General features: G+C 40.6%; 1 protein-coding gene across 2 annotated transcripts in view; it reads left to right on the top strand.

Annotated features, from left to right (window-relative positions):
* The first annotated feature begins 1,646 nt into the window (after positions 1 to 1,646).
* The window catches only part of EPSTI1 (epithelial stromal interaction 1), an 87,844-nt gene continuing 63,645 nt past the window's right edge, over positions 1,647 to 25,845 (top strand). Inside the window, exons 1-5 of one of the 2 annotated variants that reach the window (XM_047723531.1) lie at positions 1,648 to 1,950; positions 19,493 to 19,551; positions 21,289 to 21,372; positions 24,565 to 24,638; positions 25,751 to 25,834. In XM_047723531.1, coding sequence (XP_047579487.1) covers positions 1,772 to 1,950; positions 19,493 to 19,551; positions 21,289 to 21,372; positions 24,565 to 24,638; positions 25,751 to 25,834 — 480 coding nt within the window. In that variant the 5' untranslated portion in view covers positions 1,648 to 1,771. Of the gene's footprint in view, positions 1,951 to 19,492; positions 19,552 to 21,288; positions 21,373 to 24,564; positions 24,639 to 25,750; positions 25,835 to 25,845 lie in introns of both variants that reach the window. The other variant, XM_047723533.1, reaches the window with a different exon arrangement.

The following is a 25,845-nucleotide window of genomic DNA, read 5'->3' on the forward strand; positions in this document are numbered from 1 at the left end:
TTTATTTATTTGACAGAGAGAGATCACAAGTAGGCAGAGAGGCAGGCAGAGAGAGAGAGAGGGAAGCAGGCTCTCTGCTTAGCAGAGAGCCAGATGCGGGACTCTATCCCAGGACCCTGAGATCATGAGGCAGAGGCTTAACCCACTGAGCCACCCAGGAGCCCCAAGATTATTATTATTTTTTTTTTAAAGTAATCTCTACACCCAATGTGAGGCTCGAACTCACAACCCCAAAATCAAGAATCGCCTGCTCCTCTGAGTGAGCCAGCCAAGCACCCGTGTACCTAGTGTTTTTTTTTTTTTTTTAAAGATTTTATTTATTTATTTGACAGAGAGAGATCACAAGCAGGCAGAGAGGCAGGCAGAGAGACAGGAGGAAGCAGGCTCCTGCTGAGCAGAGAGCCCGATGCGGGACTCGATCCCAGGACTCCGAGATCATGACCTGAGCCGAAGGCAGCGGCTTAACCCACTGAGCCACCCAGGCGCCCCCCTAGTGTTTTATCTAACCACGTTAACCTTTCATTCGGAATGCCTTGATTTTGCTCCCTGCTTCCTGTTTCACTTGCTATCCCCTTTGTTCAGATCTGTATTTCCTACCTAGATTATAACAACCAGGCTCTTAATTTCTCCCTGGGATTTCAGTCTCTTCATTTTCAGTCTCCTTTTCCACTGCTGGCAGAACATTCTCAAATATCTTATTACATAACTGCCCTATTGAAAAACCTTCTGTGCCTTCCACATTGCCCACAGGGTCCCTCTCAAAGTCTCAAAGGATGGTCCCAAGACCAGCAGCATTGGTTATCTCCAGGCAACCTGTTAGATATGCAAATCCTTGGGCAAGCTAAGGGATAGGCAGGAAAGATTCTCCAGGCAGCCTTGCTAAGTAATTGATCAGACATTCAAGAAATATTGATTACATACCTGGTCTGTGCAAGACATTCAACTAGGGTATGGGCACTTTCTCAAATATGGATTTGCAAGACTCTGTATCTGTAGGTCTGAGGGTAAGCATCCATATTTGTAAAAATCTCTCCCATGATTCCAATGTGTATTGGGTTGATCCTGACTGTCTTAATGCCTGCTTACAAAAATGAGAGACATCTCTTGCCTCCCTTGACCTGTATTGCTGGAGATATGTAAACAAATGCTAATGATGCCATGGTAACAGGAGAAGTAACAAGGACTTGCTTCTCCTCTTGTGGGTTTCCTCTGACTTTTGACTTCACTTTACAGATTCCTTTAACTTGAAAGTATTTGCACACTAACCAAACAGCAGTCATTACTGATAAAAGGCAAAATTTTGTTTGATTTTATTTATTCACCTGATCTCTGGAGTTCGAAGTTTAATATATTGTTCACGGTCTCAGATATCCAGCAGTAACCACAAATTAGGGTTACCTGTCAAACAGCCCCTAAATCTTTCAGGATTCTCATTCTCTTGTGGCCACTTGCTCACGAGGTTTCGGTGGCTGACAGTTCTCTTTACTATGCTCTAAGGTGGTCCTGGGACCTTAAACCTGAGAGCGTCCCAGCCAGGGTTACTCGCCACCCGGTGAGGGTGGCGCCACGGGAGCTGTGCCCTGCGGTAAGGTCGGAGGGCGCCAGATAGAGCTTCAGTGGGGAAGTCCCTAGGGGCGGGCGCAGCTGCAGCTGGTAGCGGGAAATCGAAACTCAAGCTGTTAAAACCGCTGCCTTGCCCTTCGGAATCGCATCTCGAGACTCTCTAAGCGTCCCTCCGCTGTGGGCGCCCGGGAGCCGCGGACTCAGAGCTATGTTCACCCGCACTCGGGTGGTGGGCTCCGGGCTCGGCGCCTCTCCCGCCCCCGGCCTGACCCGGGACCTCCCCGGGCGGCCCCCGGAGCCAGGTCGGCTGCAAGGTCCCAGACCCGGTTTGGAGGTGGCGCCCCAGAGCCCTGCGCGGGAAAGCCGGGGGCTCCAGAGCCAGCGGGTGTAAGTACTTAATAACCGGTTTTGGGGGCGGGAGCCCAGACCTCAAACATACAAGCACTTTCTGAATCACTGGAGTTTGAAACCACAGGGGCCCAGTAGCAGTGTTTTTGGGAGAAGGCAGCCTTATTTGCCTACACAAAAAGCACTCAGAAATTGTCTTATAAATTGAGTGTGCCAGTCTGCGGGTCTTTACTAAATGCCTGAGCTCCAATTCCTTTCAAGAACTCTGCTTTTCTGATTCTTGTGGATGGCTACAGGATTGAAATGACAGGTCTGTAGAAATCGCCTGCGCTTCCTGCTAACTTTTCAGAACTCAGACTCTTTAGTATGAGAATTTTTCGCCCTCCTGGTTTAAAAAATCAGGGCTCTAAATGATGCCAGGATAGGAGCGGAGAGGGAATGTGTTGGGGTATAGAGGTCCAAATGCTGCCTCTGGGAGCACTTTTGCATCTCTATAAAATTCCCAGATAAACTTTATAGAACTTGGTAGGAGTGAGACCTGGTGAGGTCCAGAGTGACTGCAGGGTTTGGCGTCCTGACGTGGGTAGGTGCTGTGTGCAAGAACCATTACTTACAGTGTGGAGCGGGTTGTGGGGCTTGATCCCAGACCCGGAGATCATGACCTGAGCGGAAGCCCCGAGTCAAACGCTTAACCTATTAAGCCACCCAGGGGCCCCTATTTATTTATTTTTTAAAATGCGGGGGCCCCTGGGTGGCTCAGTGGGTTAAAGCCTCTGTCTTTGGCTCAGGTCATGATCCCAGGATCCTGGGATCGAGCCCCGAGTCTAGCTCTCTGCTCGGCAGGGAGCCTGCTTCCTCCTCTCTCTCTGCCTGCCTCTCTGCCTACTTGTGTTCTCTGTCTGTCAAATAAATAAATAAAATCTTTAAAAAAAAATTAAAAAATTTAAAAAAGATGTGAACCAGTTGCAATAAGTAGAGCTTTATCAGAGACATCCCCTTTTACATGTTTAATAGTTAAGATCCTGTTTGGACCACTCTGAATTCTTGTCTCCATCAATCATTTCTACCTACTGTTTATTTCCACTTGTCTCCTTTAATGGAACTGGAAAACCAAGGAAAACGTTTGCCTGGTGAATAACATTTTAGTAAAATTCACACACACACTAAAAGCCATTAAGAAGGGGGTTTAATTTGGGGCACCTGGGTGGCTCAGTTGGTTAAGGGTGCCTTCGGCTTGGGTCATGATCCCAGAGTCCTGGGATCAAGTACCCAGTCTGGCTTCCAGCCCAGAGGGGAGCCTGCTTCTTCCTCTCCTCTCTGCTTGTGTTCTCTCTATCTGTTTCTCTCTCAAATAAATAAAATCTTTTTTTTTTAAAGGAGTTTAATTTATTCATTTTTTTAAAGATTTTATTTATTTATTTGTCAGAGAGAGCGAGCGAGCGGGAGCACAAGCAGGCAGAGTGGCAGAGGCAGAGAGAGAAGCAGGCTCCCCACTGAGCAAGGAGCCTGATGTGGGACTCCATCCCAGAATCCTGGGATCATGACCTGAGCCGAAGGCAGGGGCTTAACCAACTGAGCCACCCAGGTCTCTCGATTTATTCATTTTTTTAATTTTTGGAGAGGAATTACAGCATTTTTCTGATGGGAAAAAGGAAGTAAAAAGTGCTTAATCTTCATTTACTCACTTTCAGTATGAGTTTATTTAGATGCTAAAGCATTGAGATTTAACATTCTATTGTATGCATCCCTCCATTCATTCATTAGGGAAGCACCAGTGTAGGTGTGGGAGTACCGGCTTTGGCTTCAGCTTTGAGGACCAAGGCACTTGGGTCCACATTCTTTTTTTTTATTTATTTTTTATTTTAAAATTTATTTTATAAACATATAATGTATTATTAGCCCCAGGGGTACAGGTCTGTAAATCGCCAGGTTTACACACCTCACAGCACTCACCATATCACATACCCTCCCCAATGTCCATAACCCCACCACCCTCTCCCTCCCCGCGCCACCCTCAGTTTGTTTTGTGACATTAAGAGTCTCTTATGGTTTATCTCCCTCCCGATCCCATCTTGTTTCATTTATTCTTTTCCTACCCCCCAAACCCCCCATGTTGCATCTCCACTTCCTCATATCAGGGAGATCATATGATAGTTGTCTTTCTCTGATTGACTTATTTCGCTAAGCATAATATTGGGTCCACATTCTGATTCTGCCATTACTTGTCTCTGAACATCAACAGGGTGCTTAACTACTTTATGCCTCAGTTTCCTCATTATTTAAAATGAGGTAATACCAACCTCTGAGGGTTTCTTTGTATTTTTGTGTGTGTATGAATAAAAAATAAGGTTATGCCTGGTGGAAAGGAAATGTCCTTGGGTGCTGATAGCCTTGAATTCATTTAACAAATGTTTATTGATCAACTACCATGCTGTCATCCTGAAGGGGAGTGTTTGTACCTTGAAAAAAATACACTGATTTAAAACACCTACTTACATATAAATATAAATAGAGATTTTTAAGGCAATCTTTTAAAATTTTAAATGATTTATGAGAATCTCTAATAGACTTTAAGGCAAAGGCTGTGTTCTTGACTATATTTGGATTTAAGTAATTATAAGTGCTAATTCATATCAGCTCTCCCAGTTATTTTTAGTTGGTGATTTTCTCTTGGCCCTCAATATCCTAAACCATCTACACAGATTTAAAGAGAAAGAAGCTCATATATACTTCAAATCCAAAGTAACACTTTCCCTTTCAATATTTTGCTTTTTTTGGTAAGTTATCTCAAAACTGACTTCTATGATATCCAGATAAATAAAAGATTAAAGCGTGGGTTTTTCTGGAAGGGGGATTTCACCTGACTTTACTCAATTCTGGGCAATAGGCTCTTGTTTGTGAGAGCAACACAGGGTTCACTTCATTCAGAGGCCAGTCTATAATCATGCCGGAAAGTGGCCCTTTCGCTTGATGCTGTTTACAGGCAATAAAAAGATACTCTGAAAATGAGCCTATAATGTGGAATTCTGCTATACAGTTAAATTTACATCAGATGAACTGAATTCATATATAAAGGAACAAATTTGTAGCCTACTTTATACTAAGAACTGAAAAGATGAGCAACAATAATAGCAAACACATGTAATGCTTAGTATGTGGAAGTGCGTTCTATATATTCTCTTTCAGACCTCACAGCAACCCTGTAAGAGGATCTCCAGCCCTGGATATTTAATTAAAAATTGAGGATCAAGTAACTACTCAACAGAAGATAAGCCCTAATGTAGCTTAGAGTCTAATTGATGGGGCAGACAGTGATTAGGTAATTACGGGAGTGACTCTTCATCTGCCCTACAAGGAGAAGCCAGGGTCGGAGCTAGCCCTGGGAGCAGAAGTCTTGCCAAGAAGTGATGCTGGAGCTGCAGTCTACAGGATAGTTAGGAGCTGTGTGGGTTTTTTGCTGATGGTCATACATTGTTCCAACACCAACCGACTTCAGTGCAGTTCTGACACTACTCAGAGTTAGCACAGACCCCGTGGGTTAGGGCCCAGTCTCATAAGACTGCCCCTGTTTCAGACACCAGCCACAAATGGGGGTCCCCAGACTACCCGCACTTCTGCCCGGCTGACTGCAGATGTGGGTGTTTCCATGACCTCTCCTCCCCCAGTTTGATAATTCACTAGAATGAATCACAGAAATCATGGAAACCGCTCTACTTATGATTACAGCTTTATTATAAAGAGTACAGCTTAGGAACAGCCAAGTGGAAGAGATGCACAGGGCAAGATATTGGGGTGGGGTGTTGCACAGAACTGCCATACCCTGTCTGGGTGGGCCACCCTCTCAGCACTTTGATGTGCTCACCAATACTCAGTCCTTATTGAAGAATATTTATTCTAGCCCAATTACACAGGCATAATTGATTAAAGCACTGGCCACTGAGTTCTTCATTGAACTTGGTCTCTAGCTCCTCTCCCCATTCCCCAGAGATGTTAGAAGGGCAGACCTGAAAGTTCTAACCCTTTAATCATAGGGTTGGTTTTTCTGGCAAGTAGCTTGGATCCTGAAATATTCTGGGGTTATCTCATTAACATATAATCAACACTCTTATCACTTGGAATCCCAAGGATTTTTGGATTTCTGTGCCTGGAACCAGCAACAAAGACTAAGTTTTTATATTTTATTATACCATAGAAGTTTATATAGCCTCTGTGGCGCCCAGGGAAACTTGCTATCCCAGATCTCCTTCAAAAGAACTTACTGTGGGAAGCCCAGTCCACTGACAGTCCCATTATACCCTTTGTTCTGAGAGCACACTGATTCTGCATTCTTCCAGCCAATGTCTGAACATTCCAGGGTCCTAGTGTCAGCCCATTCCTGGCCTGGGTGAAACTTCTCTATTGGTCAACTTTCACCAGAAGGCTCCCCACTGAACTATCTTAGGATTTTCTCAGAGCTGTACGGTGGTCTGAGGCTTTTCCCACTCAACCTCCCTCCCCTCTCTGCTTTCATAGGTATCAAATCTACTCTTGTTCTTAAGGCTTTCACAGCCTACCCCTGCTCATTCCCCTTTGGTCCTTCACAAGCATTCTTCCCATAAACCTCTTACATATCTAATCCTGTCTTGATGTCTTCATTTCGGAGGACCTAAACCAACACAGCCTCTTAGATACACCATATCCCCGATTACAATAGCTTAGATACTACGTCTGTTGAAGTGCTGTATAATTGTACTGGGGAAACCCACTCTTTCTTCTTATTTCCTCCTTTTGGGGCTCCAGTTTCCTCATTTCTTTACTCAAACTTCGAAACTTTTCCCAGTTCGCTGTACTCCAAGGAAGGGAATAACCCGGGTAACTGATACTTTTCTTTCCCTTCATCCTTGAAGTCTCACAGGACAGTGAAGGGAGAATAAAGGATGGCTTGGTAAGACCCATTATTAATGGCCAATTCCGGGTTTCGCTCTCTCTTCCTCTTTAAGAGCACATGTTACATTAGTATTAAGTAGTTTGTAAATAGAAGGTGGGATATAAAGTGGAATATATGATGACACAACCATTAAGTTATAGGGATCAGTTTTCATGAACATCACTATCTAATAATTGTTGAGTATATTCTGAATCCTGAATCCTGAAAAATATCTTCTGTCCAAGACAGATCATCAAAACTTCTTACGTCATTCTTGACTCACCTCATTTCAATCCGAACTAGCCACATAAAAATAGTCTTAAATTAAGTGCAAGTTTTTACAAACTTATGAGAGCCTCTAAGAACTGCTTTCACTAGGGGCGCCTGGGTGGCTCAGTGGGTTAAGCCGCTGCCTTCGGCTCAGGTCATGATCCCAGGTCCTGGGTTCGAGCCCCGCATCGGGCTTTCTGCTCAGCAGGGAGCCTGCTTCCTCCTCTCTCTCTGCCTGCCTCTCTGCCTACTTGTGATTTCTCTCTGTCAAATAAATAAATAAATAATCTTTAAAAAAAAAAAAAAAAAAAAGAACTGCTTTCACTACTACTTCTTCACTGCAGTGCCCCAGATTTCTCTGCTGAATCCTCACATGAGTGTGAGAAAATGTTTTTGCCTGAAGATGTTAAATGGCATGAAAGCATTAGGCTATTACTTCTCCCTGGGGATGGAGAGCTAAATAATAATGAAATTCCTTTTAGTGCTATGAAATAATAGTACACAGGAAGAGAAAATCTATGATTGATTCTGATGGATAATCTTGACAGCTTAATATACATGGCTATTTGTTAGATGACTATAACTCAATCTTCAGACAAGGTTCACAAGCATTCAGAAAGTTTGTAAAACAACAGATAGTGTTTAACTCTTAATGATAATTATATGGCTCGAAAAGCTTGTTAGGCGTCTCAATGATTACTGTATTCTCCTAGCAACCTGATCGGTAGAACTCTGCCTATTTGACTTATTTTTGAATGAAAAATGTGGCAGAGCACGTGAATACTATAGTTATCTTAAAGTAAATTACTTGTGACCTAGAATAATCAAACTGGGTACCCAGAGAGAATAAAACCAAAATAACAATCAATAGCTCGAACTCCTACATCTTGGACTCTTAACCATGCGCTAGACCTCATACCGCACATGTCATATAATTCCTTTTTCTCGTCACAATAAACACTTTGCCACTTTACAGATGAAGAAACTGAGTCTTGATAGAGTAAATGATTTCCTAAGGTCTCATGGCTTTTTTTTTTTTAAATGATAGAACCAGCACTCCAACCTGAGTCTATCCAGCAAAGTCTAGATTCTGAACATGAGATGGAGTTGGAGGAGGAAGTGGTGTACATCTGGCTAAGTTCCCATCAATCGTCATATTTTCACATCAAGAAAATAGAAATTCCATAGGCTAAAGGGAGCAAAACTATAGAAACAGTAATGTGACATTATACCTTTAAAAGTCTTTGGATAGAGAAGTCATTTGTAAGAGTCTAGTTTCTGTGGGGACTCTCTTGTCTCTGCTGCTTTTCTTTTCTTTTGAAGATTTTATTTATTTATTTGACAGAGAGAGACACAGCAAGACAGGGAACACAAGCAGGGGGAGTGGGAGAGGGAGAAGCAGGCTTCCCGCTGAGCAAGGATCCCAATGCAGGACTCGATCCCAGGATCCTGGGATCAGGACCTGAGACAAAGGCAGCGGCTTAATGACTGAGCCACCCAGGCGTCCCTGGGCTGCTTTTCTTAAACGACAGTTTGGCGGGCTTGCATTTAGACAATTCTCTCATCATCCCTGGTTATGAGCAACCTAAACAAATCCTGCCTTCTGGTGGTCTTTCAGACTTCTGAACATAGGCCAGAGTAAGCAATTCATTTGATATTCATGATCTAGGACATGTGTGGGTCTATATGAGCTTATATACAGGTGAAAAAAAATTCACAACTCTCACCCTTACTGTATGTGATGCATGCTGACATTTTCTACTCTCGTTCATTAAAAATAAACCCAATATATTGGTTTCATGACCTGTTAGTGGATTACCTGTGTGGTGTGAAAATATAGTTCTGTGCATGGCGGAAGAGATTGCTGAAGTGGATGGAAAGAAAAGACATTTTGGTTTGCTTAGATCCAATTTACCTACCTGTTTATACAGGAGGATAGAAATTATGGTTCTGTTTAGAATGAATTTCCAACTTTTCTGCAGTAGAGTTCACTCCTCCGTATGGAATACATTTGCAGTCTGCCAAGTCTTAGGGAGCAATCATTTTTGCTCAAATACAGTATCAAAAACGAGTGGGCATTTCTGAAAAAGTCTTTGACAGCTGAAACAGTGAAACAATAAATCAACGGGATGATGAAAGCATGAAAACACATAATACCTATAATAATCAGTAGAAGCATAGCAGAAATGAGAAAAAAGAAACTTAGTTCAATTACACAGTAAGGTTATTTAATTCAAAGTCAGTAGAGTGCTATAAGGTTATACATATTGTTAAGGTTAATTGCATCTATTCAGAGTCTATTTGAATCTGAAACAAAAGCTTAACAGGAAAAAAATCATCAAAGGGAGAAGACTGCATTTGAAGGGTGTTCTGTATCAGAGAATCAGCTAATGATGATCTTCCTTTGTTCTGTAATGTTTGTAATTTCCCCCCCAAATATGAACACTTAAAAGGCAATCCATTAAAGTCCTATAGAAAAATTAAAGGCATTTATCATCATTAAAACTCAAGGGCTAGTATGGCCCAGTGTTTGTTTTGGGGTGCCTTCCTGGCTCAGTGGGTTAAGCCTCTGCCTTCCTCTCAGGCTCAGGTCATGATTCCAGGGTCCTGGGATCAAGCCCCCCATTGGACTCTCTGCTTGGTGGGGAGCCTGCTTCCCCCTCTCTCTCTGCCTGCTTCTCTGCCTACTTGTGATCTCTCTCTGTCAAATAAATAAATAAAATCTTAAAACAAAAACAAAAACAAAACCTCAAGGGCTAGTATGGCCCCGTGTTTGTTTTACTGTGGCATCAGAGAATGGAAATCCTGAGCTACCTAATCTCTTGTAAGAAAATCTGAGCCCCTGCTTAAAGTCTTTATATTAAATATTTCCTCATTAAAAGAAATCTTTGGAATATTTCCCCCTGATTGTAAAAGTAAAGTTATATCCGCTTGTTATAAAAACTGAAACATTACAAAAATAATATAGACAGTAAAAGTCCCCTGCAATTATAATCCTTAGAAATGAACACTTCAAATAGTTTGATATGAAGACATCTTTATATTTAAAGTGTTAAGTTGTGATCTTTGATTCTTTATGCCAACTAGAAAGTCTTAGGGCCATTATGCTTTTTGATTTCTATTGCCAATAGAAGGTGACAGGAAGAAGAAGATATGTTCATATTATAAAGAGATTATTACAATAAACATTATATATATTTTATAATATGTGTTATAAAACATTTAAGAATTATATAAATATATAATGTATATTATACATATTTTTATATATAAGATTATTTCATATATATATATATATATATATATATATATATATATAAAGAAATTTATTATAAGGCTATAAGGTATTGAGTCCCATAATTGTGAAGGCTGAGAAGTCCCATCATCTCTCATCTGCAAGCTGGAGGCCTAGGAAAGCCAGTGTGTAGCTCCAAATCCTGAAAGCAGGAGAGCCTATGGTGTACATTCCCTTCTAAGTGTGAAGGCCCAAGGACCAGGAGTACCAAGGGCAGAGAAGATTGATGTCTTGGCTCAGCCAATCAGTTCAAGACTGGTTTCAACCTTTCTCTGCCTTCCTTGTTCTGTTGAGGCCCTCAGTGGATTGCATGATCCCAACCACAACAGGAAGGGCCACTTGCTTTACTCAGACCATGGATTCCAATGCTTCCCTTTTTCTGAAACATTCCCACAGATGCACCCAGAAATCACCTTTAGCTAGATACCAGTGTATCCTGTTGGTAGGGCAAGCTGACACAGAAAATCAACCACCACACCTGGACTCTTTAGAAATGTTAGTCATGAAAGGCAGGAAAAAGTCAAGGAGATGATCCTGGATCCACTATAGAGACGTATCAAACAACAGGCATTGTGATCTGTAATTGGATGTGGTGGGGGGTAGGGAAAAATATTCTAAACATTGGAACAACTTAGAAATTTGAATATAGAGTAAATATTATATTAATAGTAATTCCCTTGGGTGTGATAGTTGTTTTTTTTTTTGTTTTTTTTTTTTTTCCAACCTGTAAGTAGGGGAATGTTTTTGTTTTTAGGAGATACATGCTGAGGTATTCAGGGTTATGTTACTGACTCTGCAGCTTACTTTCATATGATTTGGAAAAAAATAAAGACAAGGAAAGTGAAAGAAATGTGGCCAACCATGAACAATTGGTAAATATAGATAAATAGTATATGAGTTTTCATTTTATTAATATTTGAATTTTACTTGTAGGCTTAAAATTTAAGATAAAAAATTGGGGAAAAAGTAATTTCAGATTATATTCTAAAGTTCATTATGCCTCTCTCTTTTTTTCCTTTATTCTTTTGGAATCCGGAAAAATTAAAAGGAAGTTTGTCATGGAGCTGTGTGCTTAAGATATGTACAGTTTGTCCTAAGTATATTATAGCTCAATAAATAATTTAGGGAAAAAACCTGGGCTCAGAACCATGCTATCTTTTATAGAAGACTATTTGCTAATCTTTAATGAGCTATTTATCAACAACACTTTGTTTCATGCAGTGGTTCTTATTACTCCTAAGACACAGATCAAAGAAAAGGATCAGGAACTAGGATACAGATGTTAGAGACAAATGTGAGAAATAGGGTTGTAAAAAGACAATTAGAAAAACTAAACCGCGTACACTGTGGAAGATGGAGCAAAGAAGAAATTCAGTCACAGCATGAAAAAGGAGATGTACTGTGATTTAGGGTTAGGTTATATTACATATGGTGAAAGAGGGATCATATATATGTTATACATAATTCTTATATTACAATTACATATAATAGGTATGTTAAGCATAGATGGCTTTGTTTCTCACCTATGAAATAAGTGTGAGGATAGTTAGTCTAGGGTTGATAAAAATAGCAGGCAACCATAATAGAACATTTATCATCTAGCATTCTTCTAAGGACTTTATATCTGTACTCTAAGACATACATAGCTGTTATCCCCATTTCACAGGTGAAAAAATAGAAAAACTTAGTAAGTTGCTCAAAATTATAGTTAGAAAGTAACAGAATAAAGGTTTAAAACCAGGCAACTTGGTGGGGTGCCTGGGTGGCTCAGTGTGTTAAGCCTCTGCCTTTGGCTCCAGTCATGATCTTGGCATCCTGGGATTGAGCCCTGCATCGGGCTCTCTGCTCAACAGGGAGCCTGCTTCCCACTCTCTCTCTGCCTGCCTCTCTGCTTACTTGTGATCTCATTCTCTGTCAAATAAAGAAATAAAATCTTTTTTTTAAAGATTTTATTTCTTTATTTGTCATAGAGAGAGAAGCGAGAGTGAGCACAGGCAGACAGAGTGGCAGGCAGAGGCAGAGGGAGAAGCAGGCTCGCTGACAAGCAAGGAGCCCGATGTGGGACTCGATCCCAGGACGCTGGGATCATGACCTGAGCTGAAGGCAGCTGCTTAACCAACTGAGCCACCCAGGCGTCCCGTAATAAATAAATAAAATCTTAAAAAAAAAAACAAAAAACCAGGCAGCTTGGTAACAGATTACCACTAATACAGTGGTTTTACAGTCACAGGGCACCAGATAGCTTTTGTCCTTCTGTTCTGCCATTTCTGATGCATGTCTTCTGCATTCAATGCCTCATTGACCAAGATAGCTGCTTCAGCACCAGCTACCACTTCAGTCTTCCAGAAGTGGAATGCAACAGAAAAGCCATTTCTTGTTTGTCTCCATTTGAGGGAGATTTCCTAGAAATCCTTCTCAATAGCTTCCACTTACATTTCAATTTGCCAAACTTAATAACAGGGTCATACCTAGCTATAAAAAAGGTTGTGGATGATAGTCTTTTGATTGGGTGCACTGTCAATCTGAACAGTATAAAGGTGCCATTAGGAGGAGAAGGTGAAAATAAATGGTTGGATAGAGCCAGCATCTTTCCTAGTTTGAGAATTGAGGAGAGTCAAAAATAAGAGCAGACATTAGTCATTCATCAAACTATTTCTGGGATTTCAGAAATGCAAATGGGATATGTAAGGAAGAAAAATTTAAATATAGTCCACATTACTGTTCAGAGTATTGATTTTAGAGGACTATTAGAGTTATCTTCTGGATAATATTGTGTGCAAAGCTTTATTTTTATGCTTTCTATATCCTGCAGGATTATTTGTAATAGTGAACAACTGAAACAACTGAAATAGTTAAGTGAGAGGTTGTATTATGCTGCATCCATGTTGTGATGTATTAGGTAGCCATTTAAAATTAAGCTTGTTACATGAATAGTTGGGAAAACCATTTATAACTGAAGACATAAAATTAGACTTAAGATATGATTGCAGCTGTGTAGTAATAGGTACAGAATATAGATTGGACTGAAATTCACTCAAATAAAAGTAATTGGGGGTGCCTCAGTTGGTTAAGTATCTGCCTTCAGCTCAGGTCATGATCCCAGGGTCCTGGGATCAAGCCTGCCTCAGGATCCCTGCTCTGCAGGGAGCCTGCTTCTCCCTCTCCCTCTGCCTGCTGCTCCCTCTGCTTGGCTTTCTCTCTGTCAAATAAATAAATAAAATCTTAAAAAAAAAAACAAACCACACACCAAAAAACAGCAATTGTGATTTCTGAGGGGTAGGATTATGAGTGACTTTTCAATATTTAAAAATATATTTTTGTACATTTTCATCTATAAGCATGTTTCTTTCAGGATCAAATAAAAAATGAATTTTTTAAAATGTTCTATGCAGAAGTTTAGATCTAAATCCCTCATGTCTTGCATTTCTGGTTTTGTCTTTTAAGTTATAGATAATCTTGAGGAGCAATGCTTAAAACACGGGGACATAACCGGATCTTAGTCTATTAATAATAATAATAATAATAGAAAATGTACAACCATTTGGTAAATACGTGGTTTTCATGCAAATGCAAATTTCCTTATCACAAAGCCATTCTTAAAAGAGCATTTATCCTGAACATTCTCTTGTTGGAAAAGGCAGCCCTGCTTGGGCCTTTTCCACCCTTATATGTCTTGAGGGGTGTGCCAAGGCACCACACCAGACCATTTTTTCATCTGGACTATTCCTCAAGGTTGCTATGTAGCTGGGAATGTTGAGAGATGAGGTAAGCTTTCCCCAGAACAGAAACCAGTCTTGCTTACCGTCTGTTGTAAAAATGGTGGATTGCTCTGCTGTGTTCCTCACCTGCCATGCAAACACGCTGCATGTGCAGCATCTGTCGTGTTGCCCGCAAAAGACTTGGAGCCAGAGAGAATAGACATAAATATGCTGATGCTCAGGCTCTGTGCTGTGGCATGAGTAATAAAATCTTACTAGTCTCTGACCCAGGAATCTCATGTTTTTTGCCAGCATCTGTGAATAGTAATACTAAGAGTAATATAGTGATATACACTAATAGTGATACTAGTGAGTAATAGCTCACTAGTAGGCTAAGGTTAGCTTGTTAGGTTAAGGTTAGTTTGGAAGTAGGCTCAAAAGAAACCCCAGATGTGATATCTCTATGTTCTGAAAATAGGTAATCCTTGAGGTTATTTTTACCAAGGAAGCAACTTTATGCATTTTTGCTTGTATACCTAACAATTGGTTCCCACTCATCTCTACTCCCATCATTGGTTTTTGGCCTTTTAAAGATGGTCTCCATAATACTATGTTTCATATATATTCTTTGTATCCTTAGAGTGACTCCTTCTTGCTATCCTCACAGCTTTTATCATTTATGTGTATAGGAAGTGTTTTACGTGATGAAGTGTGACATCTTTAAGGTCTACCCTGTATGGTCATGCAGGTTGGTAACCATACAAACTTGCCTGGCTAAGGTAATAATTTGGAGCTGAAATATATACCAAACTGTGTGGCCTAGTGTATGGTTACCTCCACCTGAAAGAAGGGACACACTTTTCTAATTTGCATAAATTTACCACATCTCATTAAGTCATGAGCCTACATAGGAGTGCTGGGATGGATAGATGTGTGCATGTATATACCTCTTTTGACTTTCCATGAAGTTATCCTATGAACAAAGGTGCTGATGACCTGTGATCTCTTGTTTATCTTTTCCACTGGGTGTCTGTTCAGCCCTCTGGGGATCTACTGAACTGTCCAACAGAAGCTGTGAATTAAAAACTGCCCTGCTTCACATCAGCCTCTTGGATGTGTACACAAAGTTTTGGGCTCTGCAGGTTCTGAGACCAAAGAATTCGTGAGCCCTTCTACACTGGAGTTGTGGAGTGCTGGATCAGGGTTGGTGGAACAGGTTTAGTGGTTAAGGATGATTTGCTCAGCCTGATCTTGTCTGTTTTTGTTTTTCTAGGAAATGTGGTCTATTTATTTATTTATTTATTTATTTATTTATTTATTTAAGATTTTATTTATTTATTTGACAGAGAGAAATCACAAGTAAGCAGAGAGGCAGGCAGAGAGAGAGGAGGAAGCAGGCTCCCCGCTGAGCAGAAAGCCCGATGTGGGGCTCGAACCCAGGACCTGGGATCATGACCTGAGCCGAAGGCAGCCGCTTAACCCACTGAGCCACCCAGGCGCCCCGAAATGTGGTCTATTTAAAAAAGAACTTTTGGCAACCTGAATGGCTCAAAAGTTTTGACTCCTTTTGGCTAAAAACAGTAAACTTCAGATGCTCATATTAAGGTCATAAGACAAAAACCAGTGTGGAAAGACATAGCTAGAAAATAATTCTCTATCCAGTGCTTTTGATTAACCAAAAAAATCCTTGTTTTTTCAAGTTCACGCAAGGTTAAGATTTTCTTGAACTATGAAAATCTGAAACTAATTTTTTTTGTAGGATGGTAGACTACATGTCTATAATTCTGCCTGGAAAGATCCGTTTGTTACTTAATCTTCTACCTCTTTCTGAATTTTTGCTCTTGACTATGTTTCTTTTTCAGTCAAACCAGTGTTGTTCCTAATTAGAAATTTAAATTACATCTGCTGTAGTTTGTACACACCAGGGGATATATTTATGTAATACTTCTAGCCAGCCAAGATATTTTTCATAACTTCAGCATAACATTTTTTCATAGAGTGCTTATTGATGAGACATTATAAAAATTGTGCAAGAATGGACACGAGAGAAGCAGTTGTGTAGCTCAGGAGAGACTTCACAGGAAAAACATTCCTTAAATGTATTTTTCACATAAAAAATATATACATATATATATATATATTTTGTTTTCATATATATATATTATGGTGCAGGAACACATTTTCCTCTTTGTCTTGTGCTATTCTTTATATGTTCTCTCTCAGTATTTCTCATGGATGTGTGCTGTTGGAAAATGAAAATAATCTTACAAATTGTGGTATTTCATTAAATTTCAATGAGGTAATTAAGGAAACTAATTTTCAAAGATATACATTTATTTCAGTGACTTGAATGTTGCTTTATCAGAAAATGCCGAGAATACTAAATATAGATAGGTTGGGCTTGTCTAGATCAGCATCTTTGAGAGTCAGATTGTTGAAAGAGAAGACATGCAGGTTAAAACAGCAGAGGCCCTTGCTGTGGGTGGAAACTAATTGGCTGAAAACATGAATAAATTATACTTGTTATTCATGTCAAGAAAAAGCAAGGAGAGAAGGGACGAATAGTTGGATCTACCAGTGCATTACATTCTGACACATGATTAAAGAAAAAAAAAAGTAGATCCTCAGATGTAGACTCCTCCTTTTATAGCAAGTAAAAGGAATAGAATCTCCATTACTTGCCATGCTTTCTTCCGACTATTGTTTCAGATTTGGCATGTTCAGCCCAGAAAGTGTTGCTGAGATGGTTGCTAAGGAATTCTCTAACATGAAACACTTATTACTGGGACCTCTGTCATTGAGCCTGGGGTTATGTTAAAATGCTTTCAATTAAAAGGCTCTGAATTTAGGGTTGGGTAATTCTATCCCTCTTTTCATGGTCTTGCCCTGCGTCTGGGTCCTTATAGACTATGCGTATTGCAATAGATTGACTGCAGTTCTCGTCCTAAAACGAAAGATCCTAGTATGATGTTATCAGACTGAAACTTATCCAGATTAGATATTGTAGAGTAAGATCTTTTACAAACGGATTGATTTTTCTTTCCAAATCTTTCACAAAATTTGCATACAGGAGGCCTATGGAATTTGGAAAATTCTCTTTGAAGCAGCTGTTAGTAAAGTCCCTCCGAAGAAACACTTCTTTTGCCATTTTGGATCCTGTTTTTTAAACTTCAGCTTGCTATCCTTCTCTGAAAATTTCTACTCCTCTGGGGCCTCTGTGACTCTCCCTGACCTTGGATCTCTACTTAACATCATCCTACTTTGACACTTCTTTGGGCATTCTTGTGCTGTGCTCCTGTGGCTTCATAAATTGTTCCAAATTAAGGTCTAAGCTCTGTTAAAGTGGTTGCTGTCTGTTTTTTCGTATTTCCCCTCACTCTTTGAAAGCCCCTTAACACAAGTCCATAAATAGGTGCTCAGTTAAATAGATTACTTTGGAAGTCTATCAAGAGGGTGGAGTTAAATGACAATCATTACTGTATGCTTTCTGTGTTGAGCCGAAGAGTTAGCTGCAGATGCCCAACACGTCTAAGACAAAAGTCCGGGGTTTGAGTCTAAGCATCATCACTTAATTGACCCCATGACCTTTGGTAGATGATTTAATGTCTATGTCTTTAACAGGGATTTAATCCCTATGTTCCCTTAAATCCAAATGTTCAAGGATAACTTGATCTAGATCAATGGTTCTCATAGTGTGGTCCCTAGATCAATAAGAACATGGACATCACCTGGGAACTGTTAATGCAAGTTCTCAAACCCCACCCCAGACTTCCTGAATCAGGAACTCTGCCCTTCAGCAAGACCCCCCAGGTGATTCTGAGGGATGCTAAAGTTTGAGAACGACTGATCTTTGTAGAGTCGAATCCCTGGAATGGCGAGAAGCTCTATACCATAATGTTAGTAGACACTGAGGACTGTGTAGTCATGTCATGGCTGACGTTTAAATCCAGTATCTTGTGTTTCATCTTTAAGACTCTGTACAACGGTTCACCCCTGCATCATATTCAAGTGTGCAGCTATTACCCACAGAATTGCAGCTTCCAAGCTCCTATGAAGTGCTAGCAATTGAGAAGTGAAAAATCTTTCTTAGGGTGAACAAAGAATTTGCAGTGGACAAGGGATTCATTTCCAGTAGCAACCTCCTAATTTTGTATTCATAACGTCGTATGCATGTGAGGCTACAAATGCAAAGTCTGCTGATATACATTAAGTAATTGGGCATCTTGCAGCCCCATTTGCATGCAAAGGTGGTTTTACACGTCCCCATTTACAAGTCTAAAATTAAAGCCCAGTTTGAAGCAGGCTGAAGTCTTGCAGCTAGGAAAATAATGAGATAAGGAAGAAATGACTTCTGTTAATCAGCACTTCGGTCACTGCTGTTCAATTTTTGCTAATTTGTCCTTTGAAATTGTACATTCTGTGTTGAAGAGAGAGGATTCTAAGTGTCCGTTTTAAAAAACAAACAAACAAAACCCTACATTTATAAGCTGACTGGGTTTATCTGTAGCATTTCCCCTAAAACTGGATCCACACGTATGCTGCAGTCTGTTGCCACACTGGATTTCTGCTCTGTGAAGTATTCGTGCTCTTGTGGGACCCCAGGCATTATCTCAAAGAAGAGGTCCCCCCCGCCACCCAACCTCCACAGATGCACAGACTGAGTCTGTGGCATCATTTCATTTTAGTTCAGCCCACATTCATCAAGCAGCTACTTCGTGCCAGGCATTGTGCCAGAGGCTGGGTGTGTACAGATCAGTCAAGTTTCTGTCCTCAAAAGCTTCCTGGTATCTCAGTGCTGCGTTATTTTTCCTTAAGTGAAGTCTTCCCCGACCCCCACCCCATGAATTAAAATGCTTCAGGGATTCTTTGATTATGTTCTACCTGTGTCCCCAGGAGAACCAGGGACCTAAGGGACCCATGCCTGGAAGAGTCAAAGCTCCAAAGCACAAGATTGTGGCCAGAGAGCCAGTCAGAAGGTTCATGAAGAGAAGGTGGCTACATTACAAACGGCCTGTGTTTCCAGTTGGTGAAAGGATGTGGGAATGTTTTCTGTACCCCCAGTGTGGGTCACAGTGGCAGAGAATGTCCATCTCAACCCCTTTCAAAGGGACTTGCCCACAAGTGCCACCTGGAAGAACAATGGATCCCTACAAAGACAGTTTACCAAGAGCCAGCTGTGAGGCAGTCACTTGCCCGTCTTCACGGGCTGCCGTATTTGGTCGTATGCGTTCGTTTTACTTTGACAACTAGATCCTAAGCTCCCAGAGAACAGAGCTGGGCCTTAAGAAGATTATCTTCCACGGTACCCATTTGGTGGTGAGGATCATAAATATATGAGCAGGAAGAATGTCTAGAGGTTTATGTGCATTAGTATTTTCTTGTGGTAATCAATGTTTTTTCTCTTCGTTCCAGCCCAGGTGCATATACCATGATAGTACCAAACGAAAACCGAAGAAATCAGATAAAAAGGAGTATGTATATTTATTCAGTCAACATTCAGAATGCTTCCCATCTTCTGAATAGAGTAGGATTGGTTTACTTAGGTTTGTAGTATTTTTATTTTCTCATTTGTATAGACACAGACTCACTAGATCTTATCAAGTTTTTTTCTTTTTTAACTTAACCGCTTTAATTATGCCTTTTAAAATTATTCTATTGTTAGTGTTTCTAAATTTGTTTCTCAATGTTAATAGCAGAACTCATAGTACAATCATAAATCTCAGATTTCCATTGGGCTTAAACTTTCCCACATCTTTTGCCAATAAATCTATCTAGTTCCCAGGAAATTGGGCTGACTACAGATACTCTTACAGGACTATGAACCCTGCGGAGCAGAGGAATTATATATAAAATGGACCATGACCTAATTTGTCCCTGTCTTGATCTGTCTTGTTCCATCCCTTCTTAATGGAATTTTTCTTTAACCACTGTGTACCCTCAGCTGTTTTTATTGGTGAACCTTAGTTTTCTTGTCTAGATTACAATCTCTTTGAGGGAAGGGGCTACACCGTACTCATTTTTGTGCTCCTTGTACCTACTGGGTGTGTAACATATTTGATTGAAGTTTTACGGTAAAATAAATGCTGTCATTAAAAGTTACAGCATCATGCCTTAGAGGTAAATAGAGAGCTAAAGTTCCACTAATTCACAAAGAAGTTAGGAGGCTTGTTCAAGTCAAGCTGTGGGGCTAGCCTTGATGTTCTGTGCTCTCTTTCATTAGATCTTGGTAAGAAATTTAATATTTTGGCTGAGAATGTGTCTACAGGCAAAACAAGAAAGCAGGTCTCTAAATTAGAGACTTGGGTCTCCGCCAGACAGGTAGTACCCTAGGTGGTACACCTGCATCAGTGCCAAATACAGTAATCACAACTATGCAGAGTAATTGTGGGTACTGCCGGCAGGTGACGAATGGATTCTTTAAAGGTTTTGGCATTTTACAAGCTTTTGATTTAAATACTTTCCAGGAATTTAAGCCTTAGTGTGGTCTGGAATTTAGGGATGTTTCAGAAGTTTTTTTTTTTTTTTCCCCTCCAATGTTTAAAAATTACCATATATGGACATTTGAGACAATCAGGTCTAAGGGGTAGAGTCAGACAGGCACTGAAGAACAGAGTTAGTATCTCTGGTGCCCCCTGCTGTCACACAGCGGGTATATTTGGGGAAATAGCACCGATCCACCAAGAGAGGCGGCTTTCTGCCTGGTGGTATCCAGCACAAGGAACCCATGAACCCTCACTCCTCCTAGTTGCAGTAAGCATGGGGGACATTTAAAATAAAGGTAGTATGGGCATCGGATTCTCTGGAGATATGTTTACTAGGTGTGAAGAGTTCTTATCGACATAAGGAGGTTCTCATTTTGCACACATTCTCTAGAGGAAATTAAATTTAATTTGATATATGGTTTTTAAAATGCCAGATGAGAGGAAAAACTAAACTCCTTTATTTTAGTAGGAGTTCGGGTTTTTTTTTTTCTTTTTCAAATTTGAACCTTCAGTTTATTTTCTTGGAGAGAAAGTGCCGGCAGGGGGGTGTGAGGGGGTGTGGGGGCAGGGTGACTCCAAGGGGTGGCTTCCTTTTCTGGATATTTTGTCCACTTGTGCTTGCATGTAGTTAATTGCCCTCTGCTGTTTGTTCCTTGGGCTTTCAAGAGACCTGTTTCCTTTTCACATTCTAAAAATTGATGATTTGATATTTCTCACCTGGCTTAGTTGCTGAGAAAGAGCTGGAGAGTCTTGAGAAGTGGAAGGAGCAACATAGAGCGAAGCCCGTTAACCTGGCACCACGGCAGTTGGGTAAGCTAGCGAACCAGGTGCCTGAGTCGGGTGGGAGGGGGCCACCCAGGGATCCTGTTAGCGCCTTGCCTACACCTGTCTTTGGATGCACGTTACAGGTTTTGGGGTCACTATGCTGCTTGGAATGGAAATACATTTAAAACTGAAACTCTTAGGTAGGCTGGTATGTTATTGTTTCTGATTTTCTGCAAGAAGCAAACCTATGATGCCACAGTTACGTGGGAATAAAGTGATGGCTTAATTGCTGAATAATTTAGAGCCTCTTAGATGATCAACTCTGAAGGAAGCTTACCTGGGCGCTGCATATGCCTTGTCATAGCACTGGTCAGGATGGGAGTAAAAGCTAGCACATGCATATTAATCCTGGCAGTATTGAATGCTAATGGGAAAAAAAATGAATGGCGATTCAATTCTAAAAGGAAGATGAGAATGAGCTGGGGACCCGGTGGTGGGTATAAAGAGACCAGCTGTTTTTTCATTGTACAGGCAGAGAGACCTTTGGGTCTCCGGAGTGTATGCCAGTGTGATGAACTGTGTGGGCTGCCTTTGCCTGGTGTTTGAATCATTCGACAGGGATGCCACCTAAGGGGAATCACTCACGTGCTTTCTTCTCTTTTCTCTTCTGGCAGCATCTGAGAACTGAAAGGGGCTGGATACACCAATCCCAGAGATTTAGTGAATACAAATGCCTTAAAGTCAGGGGCTACTTGTTGCAAGAGTTTTAGAAAAGTAGTTTTTCCAGGATGTAGGTTAAAATAAGCCAATTTGGAAATTGTTTAATGGGTGAATATAGTGGTCTTATTACCATCATCCCACTGTATTTCATGAAATGTTTAATTTCAAGTGTCACCTTTATGCTGAGTAAGCCACATTTGAGGGGCACCACAAGAAACAACTTTGTCCTTACTAATGGGTCCCCTCAACCTGGCATGGGACTAGTTTTTCCCATGCTGTTTGGATGAAATTAGATCTTATTGGTCTTTCTCAAATGAAAGCTGTCCAGCTAATTCTAGGCATTAAACAGTGTCATTTAGTAATTAATGTTCAGTCTTAGGTAGTAGTTAAAATTGTTACTAATGGAGATTAAAGCTTCTTCCCTGATCCAGCCTAGGATTATTCTGGGTAGAAAACTAGCAAAGGAAACAGGACATGGCTGAATTTTCCTCTATTGACTCCTGTGTTCCCAGATTCTGACCCCTCCTGGGTCAAAGGAGGAGAGAGAGAGATGAGAGGTAGTATGTGTACTTCACAGATCCTGGTTTCTGAATGTCTTGGTGAATCCTTACTGGGATTCTCACCCCTGGGGTTCTTGGGGTTCTTCAGAGCCCCTTTGCCTGCCATCTATCTCTCACCTGGATTTCCCTGATAGACATGGCATGCTTTCCTGCTGGTGTGCTTGGCTTCACCATTGGCTCTTAGTAGGGAGACTGTCTTTGTAGGGCTCCATTATTCCTCCAGGTGGCCCACGTGGGCAAGTCCTTTAAGAAGGTTTTAGATTGGTGGTCTCTAGGAAACACTTGTGCATCCTTTCTTCCCCCAAACTCTGGGACTGCAGACCAATTGCAATGTAGCCACCTCTTCTTGATGACCTAAGGAGCCACCTAACAGCAGCCAGGTGCATGTAGGCTTTGACTTTTCTAGGTATAGGGCAACTAGGTACTTCAATCTCTTGGAGATGCAGATTGAGTTCCCCAAGTGATTTCCATTAAACCTTTCTTGCTTGTCTTGGTGTGAATATTCCTTCTTCCCCAAATACACACACAAAGTGAAACTCAGAAAAACCTCTTTCCTCTGATTTCTACCTCCCTTTGACCTATGAACCTCTTTTATAGGCTGAAGGCAGTTGCTAGTTAAGTTTCTCCAAACTGTTTTTCAGTTACCCCCCTGCAGAGAGCCAGGTCCCTCACTTTAGAATCTGTAGCAGTTGGTGTCTCTTATCTTGGGGCCTTAGGCAATGTGAGTCTCACTGCAGCTTTCTGTTAATGATATATCTAGGAATGATCAAGGCTATATGCATGGAAGGAGGCTGGGTTTTTTAAAAAAAAAAAGTCTAGAATGTATTAAACTTTGAGACGAGTTTTGAACAAAACCTTCAAATTCTTAGGCATCTGACTTGGGCATCAACTCCTCCCCTATTCCTCTACTGTTTAGAATATTGGAATAGCTCTGGGAGTGGTTGTAACGTTAGATAAAAGCTTCAATAGCCCTTGCTGTTTCTTTCCCATTCCCCAGTCCCCCACAACAGAGACTGAAGGGCCCAAACCAAATAGACCTTATATAACTTTTGGGACTCAGAAGAAATGTCTCTATGGTGTTTTTATCAGTTCAATTACAAAAACTACAGTGAATGCAAATTGTTTTAATGCTTCTTCTGTGTGAATGAATCTTGCAGAGAACTGACACTTTTAGTGACCAAAGCACCAGAGAATTATTTCAAAGGAATCTTTATAATGCACATGCCAAGCTTGCATAAACACTAAAAAATCCCTTAGCAGCAATTCTTAAATGATTGTCAAGCTGCAAGGATTTCTGTCCCTAAATTATTTGAGGTTTAGGAGAGAACAGGCAGATAATCTAATATCTATATTTTTCTCTTGAAGAGCTAAAGAAACAATAATAAATAGTATGGATTGATAATCAATTACTAACTAAAATATTCCCATTATAGTTTTAAGAACTGGATTATAAAGACTATGTATTTGCCTAGTGGCAAGACCCCTGAGGATTTCCTGTACTTTGCTACTAGAATATGGGGCAGTAGAGTCCAAAAAAGAAAAACAAAGCATCACTGATCATCATCCTTACTTAGTAGGTTAAGGAATGGTCGTACTCAAGCAGGACGAATGTTCTAGAATTTCTAAGGTAGGCACTATTTCTTATTATTTAGCATGGGCCTTCAGGTGTAATTTTAGTGTAAGTGAAGACTTGAATACATGTATGACTTAAAACCTTGGTGGGAATGTCCTCTTCTTTCAGGAATTTGGCACCATAGGCTGAGCAGCTCTGTTTCTCTTTTAAGAAATTACCGTTCTCTAATGTCTTAGTAAGAAAACTGGTTATGTCCTTATTTCCAGGGACATGGAAATGTTAAAGAAATTCACGCTGTAGACTTATCATGTATTAATTAGTCTTTGAAGGCTGACATTTTAGCTTAATATTCGTGTTTCACCTTTGTGACTTTTTTCCCCATAGGTGGAAGCCAATCAGAGGCTGAAGTCAGACAGAAACAACAACTCCAACTGATGCAATCTAAATACCAGCAAAAGGTCAGATTCCATCTCTTTTAGTTTAATTTTGGTAAGGAATTTGAGTACCAGCACTTTTGATAACCATGGAACAATACAGTACCTTTACCAAAAACAAAACCTTAAAGTCGATTGCAGGAGGAAACTCTCATAATCAAAGAAATCAAGAAGTGAGAAGTGAAGAGAAAAATATCTAGAATTCTTTTTTTTTTTTAAAGATTTTATTTATTTATTTGACAGAGAGAGATCACAAGTAGACGGAGAGGCAGGCAGAGAGAGAGAGAGAGGGAAGCAGGCACCCTGCTGAGCAGAGAGCCCGATGCGGGACTCGATCCCAGGACCCTGAGATCATGACCTGAGCCGAAGGCAGCGGCTTAATCCACTGAGCCACCCAGGCGCCCAATATCTAGAATTCTTATCCAAGCCATAGGTATCAGCCAGCAGGACCCTTGATAAAGGGATTTGTTGTTTATAGCTTAACTCTACCATGTTTTGAATATTTTTTAAAAAGATTTTAAGATTTATTATTTATTTATTTGTTTTATTTTTAAAGATTTAAAGATTTGAGAGACACAGAGAGAGAGAGCATGAGAGGGGAGAGGGTCAGAGGGAGAAGCAGACTCCCTGCTGAGCAGGGAATCCAATGCAGGACTCGATCCCAGGACTCCAGAATCAGGACCTGAGCCGAAGGCAGTTGTTTAACCAACTGAGCCACCCAGGCACCCCTGTTTTTTTATGTTTTATTCCAAGAATATGGATTTGTTTACCCAATACCAGTCATGAAAGTAGTGTAGAAAGATTTAAGATGCCAGTGACTTTTTTTTTTAAATAATGAACTCTATGAGTTTTATAATAAGGAGATATTATCTGATCTTTCCTCCCCACAACCTGTGTGAGGGGTGGGACGACAGACAGAGACCAAGGAAGAAACACAAGAGATTAATTTCATGGGCAGGGGATGCAGCCTGACCATTCTCTGTGATCTAAGTAGTTGGAAGCACCAGCCTATAATCATGGCGAGGTATAGCCCAAACAATACTGTAATTTGCCTTTCATCATAATTTTGTGTTCCAGAGGTTCAGACTGAAAAATAGTAACTGTGTTTTGTCCTCTGTAATTTCAATACAATTTAGCTAAAAAGAGAAGAATCTGTAAGAATCAAGAAGGAAGCAGAAGAAGCCAAAATGCAAAAAATGAAGGCAATTCAGAGAGAGAAGGTAAGATGGTA

The sequence above is a fragment of the Lutra lutra genome, chromosome 3 (assembly GCF_902655055.1).
Source record: "Lutra lutra chromosome 3, mLutLut1.2, whole genome shotgun sequence".
NCBI classification, from domain to species: Eukaryota; Metazoa; Chordata; class Mammalia; order Carnivora; family Mustelidae; genus Lutra; species Lutra lutra.